This window comes from Scyliorhinus torazame, chromosome 13 (genome assembly GCF_047496885.1).
Source record: "Scyliorhinus torazame isolate Kashiwa2021f chromosome 13, sScyTor2.1, whole genome shotgun sequence".
Taxonomy (NCBI): domain Eukaryota; kingdom Metazoa; phylum Chordata; class Chondrichthyes; order Carcharhiniformes; family Scyliorhinidae; genus Scyliorhinus; species Scyliorhinus torazame.
The window spans coordinates 82071016-82092852 of record NC_092719.1 but is presented as its reverse complement, the minus strand read 5'-3'; the positions used below and the strand labels follow the sequence as shown (position 1 = coordinate 82092852).

The 21837-nt window shown below is 46.5% G+C and overlaps 1 protein-coding gene across 4 annotated transcripts in view; it reads left to right on the top strand.

Moving 5' to 3' along the window:
- The first annotated feature begins 367 nt into the window (after positions 1 to 367).
- cep83 (centrosomal protein 83) overlaps positions 368 to 21837 on the top strand; it is a 146405-nt gene continuing 124935 nt past the window's right edge. The window contains exons 1-3 of one of the 4 annotated variants that reach the window (XM_072471874.1): positions 368 to 611; positions 3552 to 3834; positions 13359 to 13509. In XM_072471874.1, coding sequence (XP_072327975.1) covers positions 3683 to 3834; positions 13359 to 13509 — 303 coding nt within the window. In that variant the 5' untranslated portion in view covers positions 368 to 611; positions 3552 to 3682. Of the gene's footprint in view, positions 612 to 707; positions 870 to 1144; positions 1285 to 3551; positions 3835 to 13358; positions 13510 to 21837 lie in introns of those variants that run through there. The other 3 variants (XM_072471873.1, XM_072471875.1, XM_072471876.1) reach the window with 3 other exon arrangements.

Here is a 21837-nt window from a genome sequence, read left to right as displayed (position 1 = left end):
TTTCTGTGGCCTCAGGATATCCCAAAGTTTCAGCCACATTCTGGAGTACGTTTTTTTTGGAAGAGTGGTACAGTAGCATAGTGGTTAGCACTGTTGCTTCACAGGGCCAGGGACCTGGGTTTGATTCCCGGCTTGAGTCACTGTCTGTCTGGAGACTGCATGTTCTCCTTGTGTTAGCGTGGGTTTCCTCTGGGTGCTCCGGTTTCCTCCCACAAGTCTCGAAAGACGTGCTTGTTAGATGAATTGGACATTCTGAATTCTCCCTCAGTGTACCCAAACAGGCGCCGGAGTGTGGCGACTAGGGGATTCTCACAGTAACTTCATTGCAGTGTTAATGTAAGCCTACTTGTGACACTAATAAAGATTATTGATGTAAAAGCAAGAAGGGTGGTAACCAGTTTGCCACCACCCACAAAGGCCAAGGTGGCAATGACCAAATAATCTGTTCTCCTGATGCTGGCGAGGTATAAATATTTACCAGGACGCCGGGGGAAACCTTCCCTGTTCTGCTTTGAAATGGGCCCTTTCCATCCATCTGAAAGGACTGGTGTTGAATGTCTCACCCAAAGGATGGCACCACTGACAGTGCGGAGCTCCCTCAGTGCTGTATTGTAAGTGTTGGGTTAGGATAATGAGAAGAGATGGGGGGGGGGCTCTCTGGCTCCTCGTGCTGGTGTTGAAGGGGGGGGGGGGGAGGAGTTTAAACACGCAGCTTTGTGATTGAGGTGAGAGTCACAGCTCAGTGTGCGCTCACTGCGCTCCCCCTTTGTTCTGGGATCTTTCTCCTCTCCCGGGGCCTGTGAGGCCCGGAGCCTGCGCGCTGCTGGCTGGCCGGCCGGCGGGCGAGCAGGCGGCCCCGGGCCTATGAGGTAATGGCAGCGGCTTCTCAGTGAGCGATCGGAGACGCGGGGTGGGAGCGAGCGAGCGAGGAAATGAGCGGCCACCAATTGAGGGCTCTGAGGGGATAAGCCCGGCCCTGAGGCACCCGGGGCCGAGACCGTCCACTCTCCCCGGGAGCTGCAGATCAGTGTGCCCGGGCCCTCCTCCGCTCAGTCCCAGCGGCGAGCTAGAGGGAGCGCGAGAGTTGGGGGAAAGCCGGGGCAGGCCGTTGGAAAGCCGTTTACCGTTGCCCGGGTAACGGGCTAGGCCTGGGGGTGTGGGGAGTCCGGATGCTCCTGCTCCGGCCGCCTCGCTCTCCACCTGGATTTAGTGAGTTAAAGGAGCGCCGTCCCTCACGGATGACCGGGAGGCGAATGAATGAATTGTCTTGGTGATTTATTTGAGGTAGATTGGCCTGGGTGTCGGTTTCCGCAATGGGATGAACTCCTTCTCTACTCCACTGAAATAAATTCTCACGTTTAAACCTACAACAGCTTCCTCCCCCTGGTTTCTGCCATCTGTGCTTGCCCTCCCTCCTTTTGGTTTCACTTATGTTTTCATCTCGGCGAATTCGTAGCTAAAGCAGAGTTCTCAAATTGAAAACCAATTGAGGAAATTAAAAAGAAAACACAATGCAAAATTCGGACAATGTCACATTAAATAGATTTGTTCACTATTCTAAGGTGGGTATATACAGGGCTGGACTCACAGGAACTTGGTCAATGTCAGTATTTTCTTCTTCTCTGAGCACCCAATTGCACCCAATCAATCCTTCCTGACCCAAAGGAGAACTCGATAACAATAACTCGATAACAATCAGGACTGAGGATTTTTCTTTTATTCGCCCATGGGATGTGTCCATCGTTGGCAGGGCTAGCATTGCCCTTCCTACTTACCTGCAACCTCGTCCACCTAGAAGGACAAGGGCAGCAGACAGATGGGAACACCACCACCTGCCAGTCCCGCTCCAAACCACACACCAACCTGACTTGGTAATATGTCACCATTCCTTCGCTGTTGCTGGGTCAAAATCTTCAAACTCTTGTCCTAACAGCACTGTGGGTGTACCTACCATGAAGTACAGCAGTTCAAGAAGGTGGCTCAGCATCACCATTTAAGGATAGGCACTAAATGCCAACAACCCAAGAATGAATTAAAACCTCAGTTCACTTCACAAAACAATAACACCAAAACTATAAAAACATTCATAAAATAAATTCCATAAACAGCAACCTGATCTTGAGGTGGGGGAGATAGGGTGTTGTGCGGTGGTTAAATGGTCTGGTGAACAGTTACTGTACTCCGATTTGGAGCTATATTTTATTGGTGCATAGCCTATCCAGAAATGAGTGGTTGTGTGGAGGGGCAAGCTGCTCCTGGAGTTGAAATGAATGAAATGAAAATCGCTTATTGTCACAAGTAGGCTTCAATTAAGTTACTGTGAAAAGCCCCTAGTCGCCACATTCCCGCGCCTGTTCGGGGAGGCTGTTATGGGAATTGAACCGTGCTGCTGGCCTGCCTTGGTCTGCTTTCAAAGCCAGCGATTTAGCCCTGTGCTAAACAGCCCGTGTGCTAAACAGAGTCCTACTGGGCTGTTCAAATGGAGAGGCAAAACAAGCAGCACTTGTACATAGGTACGCTGCTGAGAGCTCAGGAGAAAAATCTTAACTGTAGACAAACCTCCTCTACAATTGTTTGATCTAATTTTTTTGGAAATGCAACTTTTTCCCAGAAGCTATTACAGTTCTATGGTTCTTGGCAGCTCTCCAGTAAATTGCTGAAATTACCCACCTCCATATCGGATTACAGATAATATTGATGAGGAAATGGCGGCGTTGGACTGGGGTGGGCACAGTAAGAAGCCTTACAACATCAGGTTAAAGTCCAACAGGTTTATTTGGGATCACGAGCTTTCGGAGTGTAGCTCCATAATCAGGTAGCTCCTTCACTCATCTGATGAAGGAGCTACGCTCTGAAAGCTCGTGATCCCAAATAAATCTGTTGTACTTTCCTGGTGTTGTGAGAAAAAATACTAGTGGGTTGTTCAACATGGAGGGCATCAAAGCCCATGTTATGCTCACCTGATCATATATGCAGGTGATACTCTAACAGGGATCCAGAGTAGGAGCTCTGGTTTTTCCTGTCCCTATCCTTGCCTTAATTTCTGCCAGTTTGCAGCAGGACAGAAATAATCTCAATTGCACCAAAGGCCCTTCCTGGCTAAATCAGAACAGAATGCCCTGGCGTACATGGCTCAGTACTATATAATGCACTTGCCTGCCAATAGAATTAGCTGCATGTTAACCCTTTTTCATTGTGCACCTCAATAATTCTTGTAACACTGGGCAGCACGGTGGCGCAATGATTAGCATTGCTGCCTCACGGTGCCAAGGTCCCAGGTTTGATCCCGGCTCTGGGTCACCATCCGTGTGGAGTTTGCACATTCTCCCCGTGTTTGCGTTGGTTTAGCCCCCACAACCCAAAGATGTGCAGGGTAGGTGGATTGTCTTGCTAAATTGACCCTTAATTGGAAAAAATGAATTGGGTACTCTAAATTTATTTTTTAAATTCCTGTAACCTGAATAAGGATGAGTCCATTATTTTAATGCCTTGGAACAGTTAATGAGTGGATGTGCTAACTGTACTGATGCCTATCTCTTTTTTTGTAACAGTTGATTTCAGATATCTTTAGGACAAGAGGAATCCCATACACTCAAATCGTTCTTTAGGAGGGAATTCTTTGTATCCTGGTTTGTTGGATCCTCCTTTTAGTGCACAGACTTCTGGTCACCTGCACTCTGCAATGGAGGCTTTGTCGAATCAGCCATCTCCGCTAAATGCAGGAGCAGGTCTTTGTGGGACTGAAACGGAGCTGCAGAAAATGTTAATTGATGAGCGAATGAGATGCGAACATCACAAGACCAACTATCAGACGCTGAAGGCTGAACACACAAGGTATGCTAATAGCAAAAAAATTGCAGATGCTGTAATTCCAATCCAAAAAACTGGAAATAATGGCAACATTTGGCATTGGAGACAGAAAAGTTAACATTTTGCTGTGGACCTGTGTTTAGAAGGGCATTTCTGGTAAAAGTGTCAAGGTCTTGGAGAGGGTGCAGAAGTGGAAAATAGACTTCAGGTGTGTGGAGAGCAAGAAAAACTGGGATTGCTCTCCCTAGGACAAAGAAGTTAAGGGAGATTTAATTGAGCTGTTCCCAATTATAAAGGGTTTCGATCAAGGGAATAATGAAAACTGTTTCCACTGCTAGCAGAGCCAGTAACCGGAGGATACAGATCTAAAATAATTGCCAAAAAGGACAAAGAGATGAGAAATGGGGCTGGATTCCCATGTCCCCCAGCCATGTGTTTCTCAGCGGTGCTGGGATTTTCTACTTGCTTGTCAATGGATTTGGATTTTGTTTATTGTCACGTGTATCGAGGTACAGTGAAAAGTATTTTTCTGCGAGCAGCTCAACAGATCATTAAGTACCTGAAAAGAAAAGGAAATAAAAGAAAATACATAATAGGGCATCACAAGGTACACAATGTAACTGCATAAACACTGGCATTGGGTGAAGCATACAGGGGTGTAGTGTTAATGCGGTCAGTCCATAAGAGGATCGTTTAGGAATCTGGTAACAGTGGGAGGAAGTTGTTTTTGAGTCTTTTCGTGCGTGTTCTCAGACTTTTGTATCTCCTGGGATTCAATGGGATTTACCATTGAAGCCATCCCATGCCGCTGGGAAACCCACGGGTGGGACCAGCGAATCCCATCTGCTGTAGAATTCCGTCCATGATTTTATCCAGTGAATTTTGATTGGCAATAGACTACCTTAAACTTTGGTGCTGTTATCACCTGCCTGCTTACCACTGGCTGGGGACTAATGGCAATCCCACAATCCATAGGGTGTATGAACTTCCCCAATGAGGGGGGTGGAGAAATCATTAGCAGACTCCCTGCATAAATAGAGCTGGGCAGTTTGGAACCAGCTAGAGGGGAGTGAACAACAAGGGAGTTACTGCTGCTGTTATGTTATTGTAAATAAATGTTATTTCTTTCTATCTTACAACTCCTGCTGGATTCTTCAGGGTCCTCACAAAACTGGCGACGAGGGTTAAAGTGGATAGCTGTCGACGCTAAAGCCACCTCCCTGGATTTTTGTTGGATACAAGTTGGAAGTATTTTTTCTGTTACACCATGCCTCTGTATGGACGTTTGGATGTCTTTGATGCTGCGCTGGAAAGTTGGAACCAGTACGCACAACGGATGTATTACTATTTCCGGGCAAACAACATCACCGAAAACGAGCGGCAGGTAGTCATTTTGCTCACCGCCTGCGGCCCGCATATGTTTGGGATGATTAGGAGTCTTATGTACCCAGCTGCGCCGAACACCAAGACGTTTGATGAACTTGTGACCTTAGTGGGGCAACATTTTAACCCAACCCCGTCCACGATAGTCCAGCGTTACCGGTTTAATACCGCTGAGAGGACCCCAGGAGAATCCCTTGCTGAGTTTCTATCCAGGCTACGCAGGATTGCGGAGTACAGTAACTGTGGTGAGACCTTGCCAGAAATGTTACGCGACCGTTTGGTTTGCAGTATTAACAATGCGGCCACCCAGAGAAAGTTGTTAGCTGAGCTAACATTGACTTTTGAACAGGCCATCCAAATAGCATTGTCTTGAGAGAGAGAGCGCAGAACGGGGAGTGCAGGAGCTACAGGGAATGGAGATGCATGCCTTTGGGTGCAGCCCCTTCTGTCCAAAAGCATCTCCCCTGCACCCCTGCGGTACCTTGGGCGGGGCGGTGTCCGGATCGACGCCAGTGGCCGCCGGACGTTCCTCCTCGAAGGGAGCTTTCTCCAGAACAAATGGATGAGGAGCAATGTCCGTGTCGGACTTGTGGGCGCAGACCCTGTCGTAGGCGCCGGTCCTGAGGGCGCCAGAGGCGCCGTCGTTACGACAGAAACTGGGGCCAGCCCATTTGGATGAACCTGCGACGACTACTCCCGAGGACCTGGAGACAGAGGACGACTGCCTGCAGCTGCATTGTGTGGCAGCTCCCAGTGTGACCCCAATTGAGGTGACAGTACGGGTCAATGGTCACCCGCTCGAGATGGAGTTGGACATTGGCACAGTGGTCTCCGTGATCGCCCAGAGGACATTCGACCGCATTAAGCAGGGTATACAGACCCATACATTAACCGACACACAGACCAGGTTGGCCACCTACACGGGTGAACCATTGGACGTTGCAGGAACTACGATGACCCCTGTTGTTTATGGACGCCAGGAGCGGCGTTTCCCACTTATCGTGGTGCGCGGCCACGGGCCCAGCTTGTTGGGTCGGGACTGGTTGCGCCATTTGCGGCTGTAGTGGCAGCATATCCGCCAAACAGGTTCTGGAGGGTTGACGGAGGTAATAGGACGGTACCAAGATATATTCCAGCCCGGTTTGGGGAAAATAAAAGGGGCCGTAGCCCGTATCAAGTCGAACCAGGAGCCACGCTGCTCTATTTCCGAGCACGCCCGGTGCCTTGCGCCTTGCTCGAGAAGGTAGAAGGGGAGCTTACTCGTTTGAAGTCCTTGGGTATTATCAGGCCCGTCCGTTTCGCTGACTGGGCAGCGCCAATTGTACCTTTAATGAAGCCAGATGCCACAGTTCGCTAGTGCGGCGACTATAAACCTACAGTGAATATGGCTTCCCGGCTTGACTAATATCCAATGCCTCGCATAGAAGATCTCTACGCGAAGATTGCAGCTGGACTCTCTTCACGAAATTAGATATGAGTCACGCCTGCCTCCCGGTCATATGTAACTATTAATACACACCGGGGCCCGTATGAATATACACGGTTGCCCTTTGGGGCATCCTCTGCCTGCGCTATTTTTCAACGTGTCGTGGAGGGCATCTTGAGAGGTTTACCGCGTGTCGCTGTCTACTTGCACGATGTTTTGATTACAGGCACGTCGGTGCAGGAACATTTGGACAATTTGGAGGCTGTCCTTAGACGCTTTTCAGAGGCTGCAGTCCGTTTACGTCATACAAAGTGCGTCTTTCAGGCGAAGGAAGTAGTCTATCTGGGTTATCGGGTGGACTGCGAAGGTTTGCACCCCGTCACAGAGAAGGTGCGTGCAATTCAACAGGCCCCCGCCCCGACTGACACTTCGCATCGTCGTTCTTTTCTCGGCCTCGTAAATTAGTATGGGAAGTTCCTTCCCAATCTGGCAACTACGCTGGCCCCGTTGCACCTTCTGCTGAAGAAGAATCACACCTGGATTTGGGGGTCAGCCGCAAGAAACCGCTTTCCGGTGGGTAAAACAGCAATTGTCGTCGTCTGGGTTACTAACCCACTATGCTCCTGGAAAGCCTTTGCTCATTATGTGTGATGCATCCCCGTATGGTATTGGGGCCGTCCTGTCCCACAAGATGGAGAACGGGGCCGAGCAACCGATATCTTTCGCATCCCGCACATTGACTGCAGCGGAAAAGAAGTACGCGCAGATCGAGAAGAAGGGCCTGGCGGTGGTCTTTGCGGTGAAACGCTTCCACCAGTATGTGTATGGCTGCCACTTCACTATCGTGACTGATCATAAGCCTCTGCTGGAACCTTTCCAAGAGGATAAGCCAATACCGCCCATTGCTTCCACACGGATCCAGCGCTGGGCTTTGTTGCTCGCTGCCTACGTGTATTCTCTGGAGCATAAACCAGGAACACAGATAGCGAATGCCGATGCACTGAGCCGATTGCCTTTGTCGACTGGCCCCATGTCGACCCCACGACCGGTGAGATGGTTGCAACCCTAAATTTTATGGACTCCTTGCCTGTCATGGCATCACAGATCCGTGAGTGGACCTAGACGGAGCCAGTCCTGTCAAAGGTTCGGCACATAGTCTTGTATGGTGGGCAGCATAGACAGCTCCCAGGTGAGTTGCGGGCATTTTCCTCCAAGCTGCCAGAATTTAGCGTGGAAGACGGTATCCTCTTGTGATGGACGTGTGTGATTGTCCCGGAAAAAGGACAGGAGCTGATATTAAGAGACTTGCACAATGGGCATCCGGGTGTGACCAAAATGTAAATGTTAGCCCGGAGTTATGTCTGGTGGCCAGGCTCTACACCGACATTGAGAAGGTGGCCCAAAACTGCTCCATTTGCCAGGAGCATCAGAAGCTTACGCCGGCCGCGCCCCATCATCATTGGGAATTGCCAGGGCGGCCTTGGGCGCGCTTGCATGGGGATTTCACCGTCCCTTTTCAAGGATCCATGTTCCTTCTATTAATCGATGCCCAGTCTAAATGGTTAGAGGTGCATAAGATGGTAGGCACAACGTCCTGCACAACAATCGATGCATTTGTCTTTCAGTACGCATGGCCTCCCCGAGGTGCTGGTCACGGACAACGGCAGTCCCTTCACAAGTGAGGAGTTTGCGAAGTTCATGAAGATGAACGGCATACACCATATCTGCACTGCTCCATACCATCCGGCTTCCAATGCGTTGGCAGTGCAGACATTCAAATGGGGCCTAAAGAAGCAGTCTTCCGGGTCTATAGACACGAGACTGGTTCGTTTTTTGTTTTCATACATGACCACTCCACATGCGATGACTGGGGTAGCTCCCGCGGAACTCCTAATGGGCCAGAGACTTCACAACCGCCATAGCATGGTTTTCCTGGACATTGGCGCAAAAGTACGCCGCACTCAAGAATGGCAGGGACACGGCCTTTCTCGGCATCGGCCGATTCGGCAGTTTGCACCTGGTGATCCAGTGTTCGTTCGCAATTTTGCTGGGGGTGCCAGTGGGTTCCTGCTGTTATCCTTCGCCAAACGGACCCTTTCTCTTACCAGGTGCAAGCCCAAGGTCATCTCCAGCGCAAGCGCAAGTAGACCACGTTCGGTCCAGAAGACCATTTCTTCCAAAGCCCCCGGAGCTCATTTCTACAGCCACAGAGACCAGACACAGTGGAGAGTATTCCTCACAATCTTCCTCTGGTGCCGCAGTCAAATTCTGCGCAGGTCGTTGCAGAACTGCGTGGAGATAGAGACGCCGAGATGACGGAGGCAGCGGACTCCGACTCCGAGATGGAGACACAGGACGCCTCAAAGGGGGAGTCCTCGGGCCCACCAGCCGTGGATGTACAACCGTTACGCCATTCATCACGGAAGCGCTGTTCTCCGTTCCTGGGCTAGCTGGAAGGAGCAAAGGTATCGGACTAATTGAATAGTTCTTGTAAAGTATTGGCACTTGGATGATGGGCAGAATGGCCTCCTACTGTGTTGCGTGATTCTACTGGAAATGTTAAGTCAAAGACTATTAGGCCATTGAAGAATGTTCAAGAACAAGTTACAAAGGGCTCACTGGCTCACTGGCAATGTTCCTGCTGAATTGTGAGCATGTGTGGCTGCAACTGCCTGGAAAGTACTGCACAGATCTTGTTACATAATAAATATCACGTGAAATATTTTAAAGGATGTTTTTAAAAAACTGGCAGTGAACAACAGCCAAGTTTTAAAGGGGACATTGTTTACTGGGTATGGTAGAATGTTGAATGTGTACTTTGCAAAGCTTTTGGAGTTGATCATAGAATCATAGAATTTACAGTGCAGAAGGAGGCCATTCGACCCATCGAGTCTGCACAGGCCCTTGAAAAGAGCACCCGATTCAAGTCCACGCCTCCATCCTATCCCCGTAACCCAGCAACCCCACTTATCCTTTTTGGACACTAAGGGCAATTAAGCATGGCCAATCCACCTAACCCGCACATCTTTGGACTGTGGGAGTAAACCGGAGCACCTGGAGGAAACCCACGCAGACACGGGGAGAACGTGTAGACTCCGCACAGACAGTGACCCAAGCTGGAAATCCAACCTGGGGCCCTGGAACTGTGAAGCAACTGTGCTACCATGCTGCCCATAAACAGCTGGTTGATGCTTGGTGATTAGATTAGAATCAAATGATAGATTAGCAATATCAGATTAGAAAGAATTAAAATCTTGAAATAAGGGCAGTTAAGCCAGATGATATCAACTTGATGATCTTCAGGGAGATGGGACACATGCTGTTCGAGTACAAAGCCTATATTTTTAATAACTCATTGCTCTCCAGAATGGTTCCAATGACTTTATACTCTAGTCCCCACCTTTTTTAAAAAAAGGAGCCATTGCAATACAAATTTTATAGGTCCATTAGTTTGACATCAATAATAGGAAAGATGCGTAAGGGAATCAATAGGATGAAATATACGATTGATTGGATAGAGAGGTGCATATTAGTTACACACAATAGGGCTTTAAAAAAGGTCATGTCTTACGAATCTCGTATTATTTTTTGAAGAAGTTACAACATTGTAACAAGTAGCCAGTACATGCTGGCTACTTGAACTTCTGAAATGCATTTGATAAGCTTCTCTAAAATTGAAGCCTCTGGTATTGAGCTAGAATGAGAACTGGACAGCAAGGTGTAAACAGAAATTGATGTGGAGATGCCGGCGTTGGACTGGGGTGAGCACAGTACGAAGTCTAGAAGATTGTGTAGAAGATTGTAGTTTAGTCGGCAGTATGGTCGGCACGGGCTTGGAGGGCCGAAGGGCCTGTTCCTGTGCTGTACATTTCTTTGTTCTTTGTTCTTACAACACCAGGTTAAAGTCCAACAGGTTTGTTTCGATGTCACTAGCTTTCAGAGCGCTGCTCCTTCCTCAGGTGAATGGAAGGAGGAATTTACAGTGCATTCACCTGAGGAAGGAGCAGCGCTCCGAAAGCTAGTGACATCGAAACAAACCTGTTGGACTTTAACCTGGTGTTGTAAGACTTCGTACTGTAAACAGAAATTGTTATAGATGGATTCCAATCAGGTTGAAGTTGATCACTAATGGTGTGCTGTGGGAATTGGTGTTGGAAACTATTGCTCTTTGCAAATTTTATTAATGATCTGGCTGGAGGTGTTGGGTGCAGGACCTGCAGGTTTGTCCAAGTGTTGGTCAATGTGCTACTGGTTCAGGCAAATATTAATGTGTTGAGCATGACTGGCAAATGATATTTAACTTGAACAAATTCAGTATTATGCATGTGAACGGGGGAAGTGTTCAACATTCAAACTCTCTTCAGGAAAAAAACATTAAAGGTAGAAAGAGAGTGATCTAGGATTCTAGTGCCTCGATCTCTAAACGTATATAAATAGTCTTTTTGTACCACAGACCTTGAATATTGCTGAGAATTTTTGTCGAAACTTTTCGTATTGCACTTGTCAGGTCAAGGTTCCCGATGTTGCTTCGTGTGGTGTTTCAGATTGTTCCATATTTCCGTTATGTGTGAATGTACCTTGGTGAATGTAACTATTCTTGTATTTTTTTTAACATGCCTCCTATTTTAAAGTATTACTGTAACAGAAGGTGAACTTGTTTGTTTGCATTGGGCTGGTTTAGCTCATTTGGCTGGACAGCTGGTTCGTGTTGCAGAGCGAGGCCAGCACTGTGTGTTAAATTCATGTGCCAGCTGAGGTTATTCATTAAGGCCCCGCCTTCTCAACCTTGCCCTGAGGTGTGGTGACTTTCCGGTTAGCTCTCCCCCTTAAAGTGCAAAGCAGCCTATGGTCATTGGAACTATGGCGACTTTATTAGAATTAAACTGCAAGCTATCAGTGGCTGTATTCGAAGCTTGTGAGCCTTCCATCGTTGTTCGTGTCTTGACGAGGCTACAAGCTTCTTTCTGTCTTTAGAAGTTCCACTAACTGATCAGCAGAACCACTCTGCACAGGTTTTAGTGAACCTGCTTCCTTGTGTCATGGGACTGTCGAGATGACATACAATTGAGAATCGTGCAGAGTTCCATATGTTTGGCTAGCACTATGCCTCACTTAGTCCAGTCACTTTACAGGAACTTTAAAGGGTAGGAAATTAGGAGTTGCATAAAGAACATCCTCTTTTTATTGAAGAAAATGCAAGCTTGTTTTTGAAAACATCAGCAATATCGTTGTATGGGGACCTCTCTCCTGTGGGACTGTTGTAATTATATTAGCTATAAGGAATATTGGCAGGTACAGGGGGACTACTGTTGCAGTTAGTGGGAGCTATTTCTGTGCATATCTAAATTTCAGTAAAACTGTTTTGTAAGATATGACCAGAGTTGTGGGAAGGTGTGGAGTATGAGACGAGCTTCTGAGGCGAAATAAGAAAAATATGAAGGTGTTGTGAATGAATTTGGCAGTGGGTTACCAATGAGATGCCACATGAAAGGATGATCTCTATTTACAGATATTTTGGACTTATAGAATTTATAGAATTTACAGTGAAGAAGGAGGCCATTCGGCCCATCGAGTCTGCACCGGCTCTTGGAAAGAGCACCCTACCCAAGGTCAACACCTCCACCCTATCCCCATAACCCAGTAACCCCACCCAACACTAAGGGCAATTTTGGACACTAAGGGCAATTTGTCATGGCCAATCCACCTAACCTGCACATCTTTGGACTGTGGGAGGAAACCGCAGCACCCGGAGGAAACCCACGCACACACGGGGAGGATGTGCAGACTCTGTACGGACAGTGACCCAAGCCGGAATCGAACCTGGGACCCTGGAGCTGTGAAGCAATTGTGCTATCCACAATGCTACCGTGCTGCCCTTGGGGACAGAAATGTCAAAGTTTGCAGATTACATGACTTTTGGGGGGGGGGGGGGGGGGGCGATCCACAGCGGCTGTTGGTTGATGTGTTGCAGAAATACAAAAATACAAACCTATCTTTAGATTGGGAATGTCAGCCATTGCATGACTAATAGCACTTAATGTGGAACAAAGGACTGGGGAAATGAAGTAAACAATGGAAGCCTAAAACACACAGCTTTCGGCTTTGGGGTGAAGGTCCTGGGGATATTGCTGAATTGTGCTTCAAGACTAACAGCACAGTTTTAAGAGAAGCTAATCAAAAAGTGTATTGATGGAATCATTAAACATAGAACCAAGAGGTGAGGAGGAACCTGTAGAAGATATTGGTATGATCACGTCTGTAGTAATTTGATACAGTTCTGGTCAGTGGAGGATACCAAGGATATCCAGGCATTGGATATACAGCCATTGGAGCAACCCTGATTTTAATTGCTCCACCATTGGAGGCCATGCCTTCAGCTGTCAATCCCCTTATTAAACTGCTCTTCCTCCCTAACCTCGCTTTTCTCCCTTTTAAGGTGCTGCTTGAAACTTATCCCTTTGACCAAGCTGTTTGTCACCTGTCCTAATATAATCATGAAGAAGGTGAAAAACTTTGTGGTTCTTTATTCTGAAGAATAGCTTTGTAGTTGTTTATTCAAGGCTATTATACCATATGATATTCAGTGATGAAACAAAACACCTTATAAGTTAACTATGTGCTTGGGTAATAGGGCCAATTTCAATTTGATGGATTATAAAATCATCAAAGTTGGGTGAAAGTTGATCTAATTGGTGATTGCACGTCCTTTGTACAAATATTGAAATTTTACTTGCTGCAGATTGCAGGATGAGTACACAAAAGCTCAGCATGAATTAAAACGACTGCATATTGACAAACAAAGCACCCAAGAGAAATTCCAGCTTCTATTAGCTGAACTGCGTGGGGAGCTATTGGACAAAACAAGGGAGCAAGAGGAATTGAAAATGCAGGTGAGGTGACAGTTTTCTTTTTAAAAAAAGTAACGAACTACTAAAATCAGGCGGTAGAAATACATAATTGGGAAAGTTACTATATTGTGCATTATAAAAGGGGCTTCTGAAAAGATCAGTTACTTATGAACATGCATACGAACATATAAATTAGGATTAGGAGTAGACCACTCAGCTCATTGAGCCTGCTGGCGTAATTAAGTGAAATCATGGCTGATCTGATTGAAAATGAAATGAAAATCGCTTATTGTCACAAGTAGGCTTCAAATGAAGTTACTGTGACAAGCCCCTAGTCGCCACATTCCGGCGCCTGTTCGGGGAGGCTGTTACGGGAATTGAACCGTGCTGCTGGCCTGCCTTGATCTGCTTTCAAAGCCAGCGATTTAGCCCTGTGCTAAACAGTCCCTTGTAACTTAACTCCACCGATAACCTTTCACCCCCTTGTTTTTTTTTATTAAGGGGCAATTTAGTGTGGCCAATCCACCAACCTGCACATCTTTTGGGTTGTGGGGGCGAAATCCACGCAACACTGGGAGAATGTGCAAACTCCATACGGACAGTGACCAGAGCCTGGATCGAACCTGGGACCTCCGCGCCGTGAGGCAGCAGTGCTATCCACTGCACCACCGTGCTGCCCTTCACCCCCTTGTTAATGAAGAATCTATCTCACTCTACCTAAGAAATATACAAAGATTGTGCCTTCACTGCCTTTTGAAGAAGAGAGTACAGAAGGCTCATTACCCTACCCTTTTCTTCTCTGTGTTAAATGGGCGACCTCTTATTTTTAATCAGTGACTCCTAGTTCTAGATTCTCCCACAAGGCATAAGATATAGGAGCAGAATTAGGCCCTTCGGCCCATCGAGTCTGTTCCGCCATTCGATCATGGCTGATGTATTCCTCATCCCAATTCTCCTGACTTCTCCCCATGACCCCTGATCCCCTTATTTTGTTTTTAATTTAGAGCACCCAATTCATTTTTTTCATATTGTGGGACAATTTAACATGGCCAATCCACCTACCCTGCACATAGAACAAAGAAAAATACAGCACAGGAACAGGCCCTTCGGCCCTCCAAGCCCGTGTTGACCATGCTGCCCGTCTAAACTAAAATCTTCTACACTTCCTGGGTCCGTATCGCTCTATTCCCATCCTATTCATGTATTTGTCAAGATGCCCCTTAAATGTCACTATCGTCCCTGCTTCCACTACCTCCTCCGGCAGCGAGTTCCAGGCACCCACTACCCTCTGTGTAAAAAGAACTTGGCTCGTACATCTCCTCTAAACCTTGCCCCTCGCACCTTAAACCTATGCCCCCTAGTAATTGACCCCTCTACCCTGGGAAAAAGCCTCTGACTAACCACTCTGTCTATGTCACTCATAATTTTGTAGACCTCTATTAGGTCGCCCTTCAACCTCCTTCGTTCCAGTGAGAACAAACCAAGTTTATTCAACTGCTCCTCGTAGCTAATGCCCTCTATACCAGGCAACTTCCTGGTAAATCTCTTCTGCACCCTCTCTAAAGCCTCCACATCCTTCTGGTAGTGTGGCGACAGAATTGAACACTATACTCCAAGTGTGGCCGAACGAAGGTTCTATACAGCTGCAACATGACTTGCCAATTCTTGTACTCAATGCCCCGGCCAATGAAGGCAAGCATGCTATATGCCTTCTTGACTACCTTCTCCACCTGTGTTGCCCCTTTCAGTGACCTGTGGACCTGTACACCTAGATTTCTCTGACTTTCAATACTCTTGAGGGTTCTACCATTCACTGTATATTCCCTACCTGCATTAGACCTTCCAAAATGCATTACCTCACATTTGTCCAGATTAAACTCCATCTGCCATCTCTCCGCCCAAGTCTCCAAACGATCTAAATCCTGCTGTATCCTCTGACTGACCTCATCGCTATCCGCAATTCCACCAAACTTTGTGTCGTCTGCAAACTTAATAATCAGACCAGTTACATTTTCCTCCAAATCATTTATGTATACTACAAACAGCAAAGGTCCCAGCACTGATCCCTGCGGAACACCACTAGTCACAGCCCTCCAATTAGAAAAGCACCCTTCCATTGCTACTCTCTGCCTTCTATGACCTAGCCAGTTCTGTATCCACCTTGCCAGCTCACCCCTGATCCCGTGTGACTTCACCTTTTGTACCAGTCTACCATGAGGGACCTTGTCAAAGGCCTTACTGAAGTCCATATTGACAACATTCACTGCCCTACCTGCATCAATCATCTTTGTGACCTCTTCGAAAAACTCTATCAAGTTAGTGAGACACGACCTCCCCTTCACAAAACCATGCTGCCTCTCACTAATACGTCCATTTGCTTCCAAATGGGAATAGATCCTGTCTCGAAGAATTCTCTCCAGTAATTTCCCTACCACTGACGGAAGGCTCACCGGCCTATACTTCCCTGAATTATCCTTGCTACCCTTCATAAACAAAGGAACAAATTGGCTATTCTCCAGTCCCCCGGGACATCACCTGAAGACAGTGAGGATCCAAAGATTTCTGTCAAGGCCTCAGCAATTTCCTCTCTAGCCTCCTTCAGTGTTCTGGGGTAGATCCCATCAGGCCCTGGGGACTTATCTACCTTAATACTTTTCAAGGCGCCCAACACCTCGTCTTTTTGGATCTCAATGTGACCCAGGCTATCTACACACCCTTTTCCAGACTCAACATCCACCAATTCCTTTTCTTTGGTGAATACTGATGCAAAATATTCATTTAGTACCTCACACATTTCCTCTGGCTCCACACATAGATTCCCTTACATATCCTTCAGTGGGCCAACCCTTTCCCTGGCTACCCTCCTTGCTTTTTATGTATGTGTAAAAAGCCTTGGGATTTTTCTGAACCCTATTTGCCAATTACTTTTTGTGACCTCTTCTAGCCCTCCTGACTCCTTGCTTATGTTCCTTCCTACTTTCCTTATATTCCACACAGGCTTCGTCTGTTCCCAGCCTTCTAGCCCTGACAAATGCCTCTTTCTTTTTGACGAGGCCTACAATATCTCTCGTTATCCAAGGTTCCTGAAATTTGCCGTATTTATCCTTCTTCCGCACAGGAACATGCCGGTCCTGAATTCCTTTCAACTGACATTTGAAAGCCTCCCACATGGCAAATGTTGATTTACCCTCAAACATCCTCCCCCAATCTAGGTTCTTCAGTTCCCGCCTAATATTGTTATAATTAGCCTTCCCCCAATTTAGCACATTCACCCTAGGACCACTCTTATCCTTGTCCACCAGCACTTTAAAACTTACTGAATTGTGGTCACTGTTCCCGAAATGCTCCCCTACTGAAACTTCTACCACCTGGCCGGGCTCATTCCCCAATTCCAGGTCCAGTACAGCCCCTTCCCTAGTTGGACTGTCTACATATTGTTTTAAGAAGCCCTCCTGGATGCTCCTTACAACCTCTGCCCCGTCCAGGCCCCTAGCACTAAGTGAGTCCCAGTCAATATTGGGGAAGTTGAAGTCTCCCATCACAACAACCCTGTGGTTTTTACTCGTTTCCAAAATATGTCTACCTATCTGCTCCTCTATCTCCCGTTGGCTGTTGAGAGGCCTGTAGTAAACCCCCAACATTGTGACTGCACCCTTCTTATTCCTGATCTCTACCCATATAGCCTCGCTGCCCTCTGAGGTGTCCTCCCGTAGTACAGCTGTGATATTCTCCCTAACCAGTAGCGCAACTCCACCACCCCTTTTACATCCCCCTCTATCCCGTCTGAAACATCTAAATCCAGGAACATTCCCTCAACCAGGTCTCTGTAATGGCAACAACATCATAGTTCCAAGTACTAATTCCAGCTCTAAGTTCATCTGCCTTACCCTTAATACTTCTTGCATCAAAACATATGCACTTCAGGCCACCAGACCCGATGTTTTCAGCAACATCTCCCTGTCTGCTCTTCTTCAGAGCCATACTGGCCCTATCCCCTAGTTCTCCCTCAATGCTTTCACCTTTTGACCTATTGGTCCGGTACCCACCCCCCTGCCATACTAGTTTAAACCCTCCCGTGTGACACAAGCAAACCTTGCGGCCAGGATATTTATGCCTCTACAGTTTAGATGCAACCCGTCCTTCTTAAACAGGTCACACCTGCCCCGGAAGATCTCCCAGTGGTCCAGATAACAGAAACCCTCCATCCTCCACCAGCTGTTTAGCCTCGTGTTTAGCTGCTCTATCTTCCTATTTCTAGCCTCACTGGCACGTTGCACAGGGAGTAATCCCGAGATTAAAACTCTAGAGGTCCTGTCTGTGGGTTGTGGGGGCGAAACCCACGCAGGCACGGGGAGAATGTGCAAACTCCACATGGACAGTGACCCAGAGCCGGGATCGAACCTGGGACCTCGGCGCCGTGAGGCAGCAGTGCTATCCACTGCACCATCGTCCTGCCCTCTGATCCCCTTATTAATCAAGAAATCCCCTTATTAATCGAGAACACCAGATTTGTGCTTGAGGTGATGTTACCCACAGGGCTACAGACCAAGTGCTGGAAGGTGGAATTAGACAAAATAGTTCTTTCTTAGAACATCACAAGGAGCAGGAGTAGGTAGTTTGGCCTCTCGAGCTTGCTCCACCGTTCAATACGATCATGGCTGATTTCATCATGGCCTGATCTTCACTGTCCTGTCCGTTCTCCACAAACCTTCAATCTATTACTAACTAAAAATCTGTCTAACTCCTTAAATTTACTCACTGTCCCAGCATCCACCGCACTCTGGGGTAGCGAATTTCACCGATTCATGACCCTTTGTGAGAAACAGTTTCTCCTCATCTCTGTTTTAAACGTGCTACCCCTTATCCTGAGGCTCTGACCTCTTGTTCTCGAATGCACACAAGTGGAAGCATCCGCTCCACATCTACTTTATCCATACATTTTATCATCTTATATACCTCAATTTGATCTCCCCTCATTCCTCTAAACTCTAGAGAGTGTAGGCCTAAACTGCTCAATCTCTCTTCATAACACAAACTCTTCATTTCTGGAATAAATCGAATGAACCTCCTCTGAACTGCCGCCAATGCTACTACATCTTTCCTCATATAAGGTGATCAAAACTGTGCACAATACTCCAGGTGCGGTCTCACCAATGCCTTGTACAGTAGCAACAAAATTTCCTTACTGTTAAACTCTATTCCTTTAGCTATAAATGCCAACATTCCATTTGCTTTCTTTATTACCTGCTGTACCTGCATGCTAGTTTTCTGCGACTCACGCACGAGGACATCCAGATCCCTCTGCACTGGAGTACCCCGAAGTCTCTCCCCATTTAAATAAATTGCCTTTTCATTTTTCCGATCAAAATGGATGACCTCACACTTGTCCAAGTTAAACTCCATCTGACACATTTTGGCCCACTCACCTAATCTATCTATATCCATTTGTAAGGTTCTTATTTCCTCATTGCAACTTACTGTCCCACCTATTTTAGTGTCACCTGCAAATATGGCTATAGTACCTTCTACCCCTGTATCCAAATCATTAATATAGATTGGGACCCAAGGACCGAACCCTGTGGCACCCGACTAGTTACATCTTGCCATCCAGAAAAAGGACCCATTTATCCTGACTTTCTGTCTTCTGTCTGTCAGCCAGTCATCTATCCAAGCTAATAAATTACCCGTAACCCCATGTGATCTAACCTTGTGAATTAACCTTCTGTGCAGCACCTTATCAAAACCGGAAGTCCAGATATTCCACATTTACAGGATCTCTATTATCCACTTGGCTTGTTACATCTTTGAAGAACTCTAGCAAATTAGTCAAACATGATTTACTCTTCATAAAATCATGCTGACGCTGATGGATTGCGATTTGATTTTCCAAATGTACTAATATTACTTCTTTAATAATGGATTCTTTTTTTAAATATAGATTTAGAGTACCCAATTATTTTCTTTCCAGTTAAGGGGCGATGGTAGCATTAAAGTAGCATGGCACGGTAGCGCAGTGGTTCGCACTGTTGCTTCACAGCGCCAGAGACCCGTGTTCGATTCCCGGCTTGGCTCACTGTCTGTGCGGAATCTGCATGTTTTCCCTGTGTCTGCGTGGGTTTCCTCCGGGTGCTCCAAAAGATGTGCTGTTAGGTAATTTGGACATTCTGAATTCTTCCTCCGTGTACCCAAACAGGCGCCGGGATGGACGACTGGGGGTTTACACAATAATTTCAGTGCAGTGTGACAATAAAGATTATTATTATAACCTGCGCATCTTTGGGTTGTGGGGGTGAAACCCACGCAGACACTGGGAGAATGTGCAAACTTCACATGGAGAGTGACCCAGGGCTGGGATTCGAACCCGGGTCCTCAGCGCCTTAGGCAGCAGTGCTAACCACTGTGCCACATTCCACCCCCTTTATAATGGATTCTCACAATGTCCCAACAACCAAGTCAAACTAACTGATCTGTAATTTCCCACTTTCTGCCTCCCTCCCGTTTTGAATATGCATTTGAATTAGCAATTTTCCAATCCACTGGAACCTTTCCCCTGTCCAGGGAATTTTGAAATATTAATAATAATCTTTTTATTATTGTCACAAGTTTTTCGGGACTTGTGGGAGGAAACCCGAGCACCCGGAGGAAACCCACATAGACACAGGGAGAACGTGCAGACTCTGCACAGACAATGAACAAAGTGGGAATTGAACCCAGGACCCTGGCGCTGTGAAGCAGCGGTGGTAAACACTGTGCTACCGTGCCACCCGTATAACCAGTGGATCCAGTGTCTCCCCTGCCACATCCTTTTACACACTAGAATGTAGGCCATCAGGCCCTGGGATCTAGTCTGCCTTCAATCCCAATAGTTTGTTGAGAATTATTTCCCTGCTGATGCTGATTGTTCTAAGTCCCACCCTTACTATCACCTCTGAATTCTATAGCAATGGTACTAGTGTCCTCCACCTTGACAACTGAGACAAAATATTGATTTAGCATCTCCGCCATTTTTGTATTACCCACTATTAACTCTCAGGCTTCATCTTCCAAGGGACCAACATACACTTTAATGACTCTTTCCCTTCTATGTACTTGATTTTGCTATCCTTTTCGATATTTTGCACTAGCTTTCTTTCATAATTTACCTTCGTTCTTTTTATTACATTTTTTGTAACCCATTGTTTATGTTTGAAAGTTTCCCAATCTTCCAGCCTGCCACTGGCCTTTGCAACATGGTATACCTTAGTTTTTGCCTTTATGCTTTCCTTCACCTCTTTGCTTAGCGATGGGTGTTTTTTTACCCCGCCTACCATCTTTTCTCTCTGGAATATATTTTAGTTGTGAGGAATTGAGTATCTCCTTAAACAACTGCCATTGCTCATCAGCTATCCTACCGTTTGGCCTTTATGCCCACTCTATTAGGATCAAATCTGCCCTCATGCCTATCTAATTACCTTTGTTTAATTCCACAACGCTTACGGTACTCCACCTTCTCACCCCCAAACTGAATTTTGAATTATATCATACGATGGTCACTATTCCCTAGAGGATCCTTAACTATGAGGTCTTCAGTTAATCACTCCTCCTTTACACAATACCAAATCCAGAGTAGCCTGCTCCCTGGTTGGTTCCACAATATATTTTTCCAAGAAACGATCTGTAACACATTCAGTGAACTCTCCCTCGAGGCTACCGTTGCCAATTTGATTAATCCAGTCTATGTACATAGGAAAATCACCCATGATTATTGCCGTCTCTTTCTTGCAAGCATTTCCTGGTTTATACTGTACCCCACTGCGGAACTACTGTTTCGTGACTTTTAGCTTACTCCTGCCAGGGACTTGTTCCCTTTGCTATTACTTATTTCTACCCAGACTGATTCCACATCTTGATCTATGGTGCTCGCATCATTTCTCATTACAGCACTTTCTTCACCAGCAAAGCTATACCACCTCCTTTTCCTTTCAATCTATCTTTCCAAAATACTGAGTACCCTTAGATATTCAATTCCCAGACATGGTCTCCTTGTAACCATGTCTCCGTAATCGCCACCACATCATACCATTTTGTCTCTACAAGAGAAAACATCCTTTCCACATCCACTCTGTCAAGATCCCTCAGGATTTTATGTTTCACGCAGGTATGAGAAAGTGAGTAGAGAAATGTAGTGAGGAGAACTAGGTGCCTGAGAGCAATCAACAAGAATTTGAAAGCGACCAAAGGGAGTTAGCATTCTTGTCCCTGTTCTGTCACTGTGCAATAGAAATCAATAAAGCAGATAATTAATTAAATTTGAATGCAAACTTGAAGATGCAGCATTCTGGGCAGATCACAAAGTAAAGGACTTGCGTTTAATAGTGCTTTTCATGATCT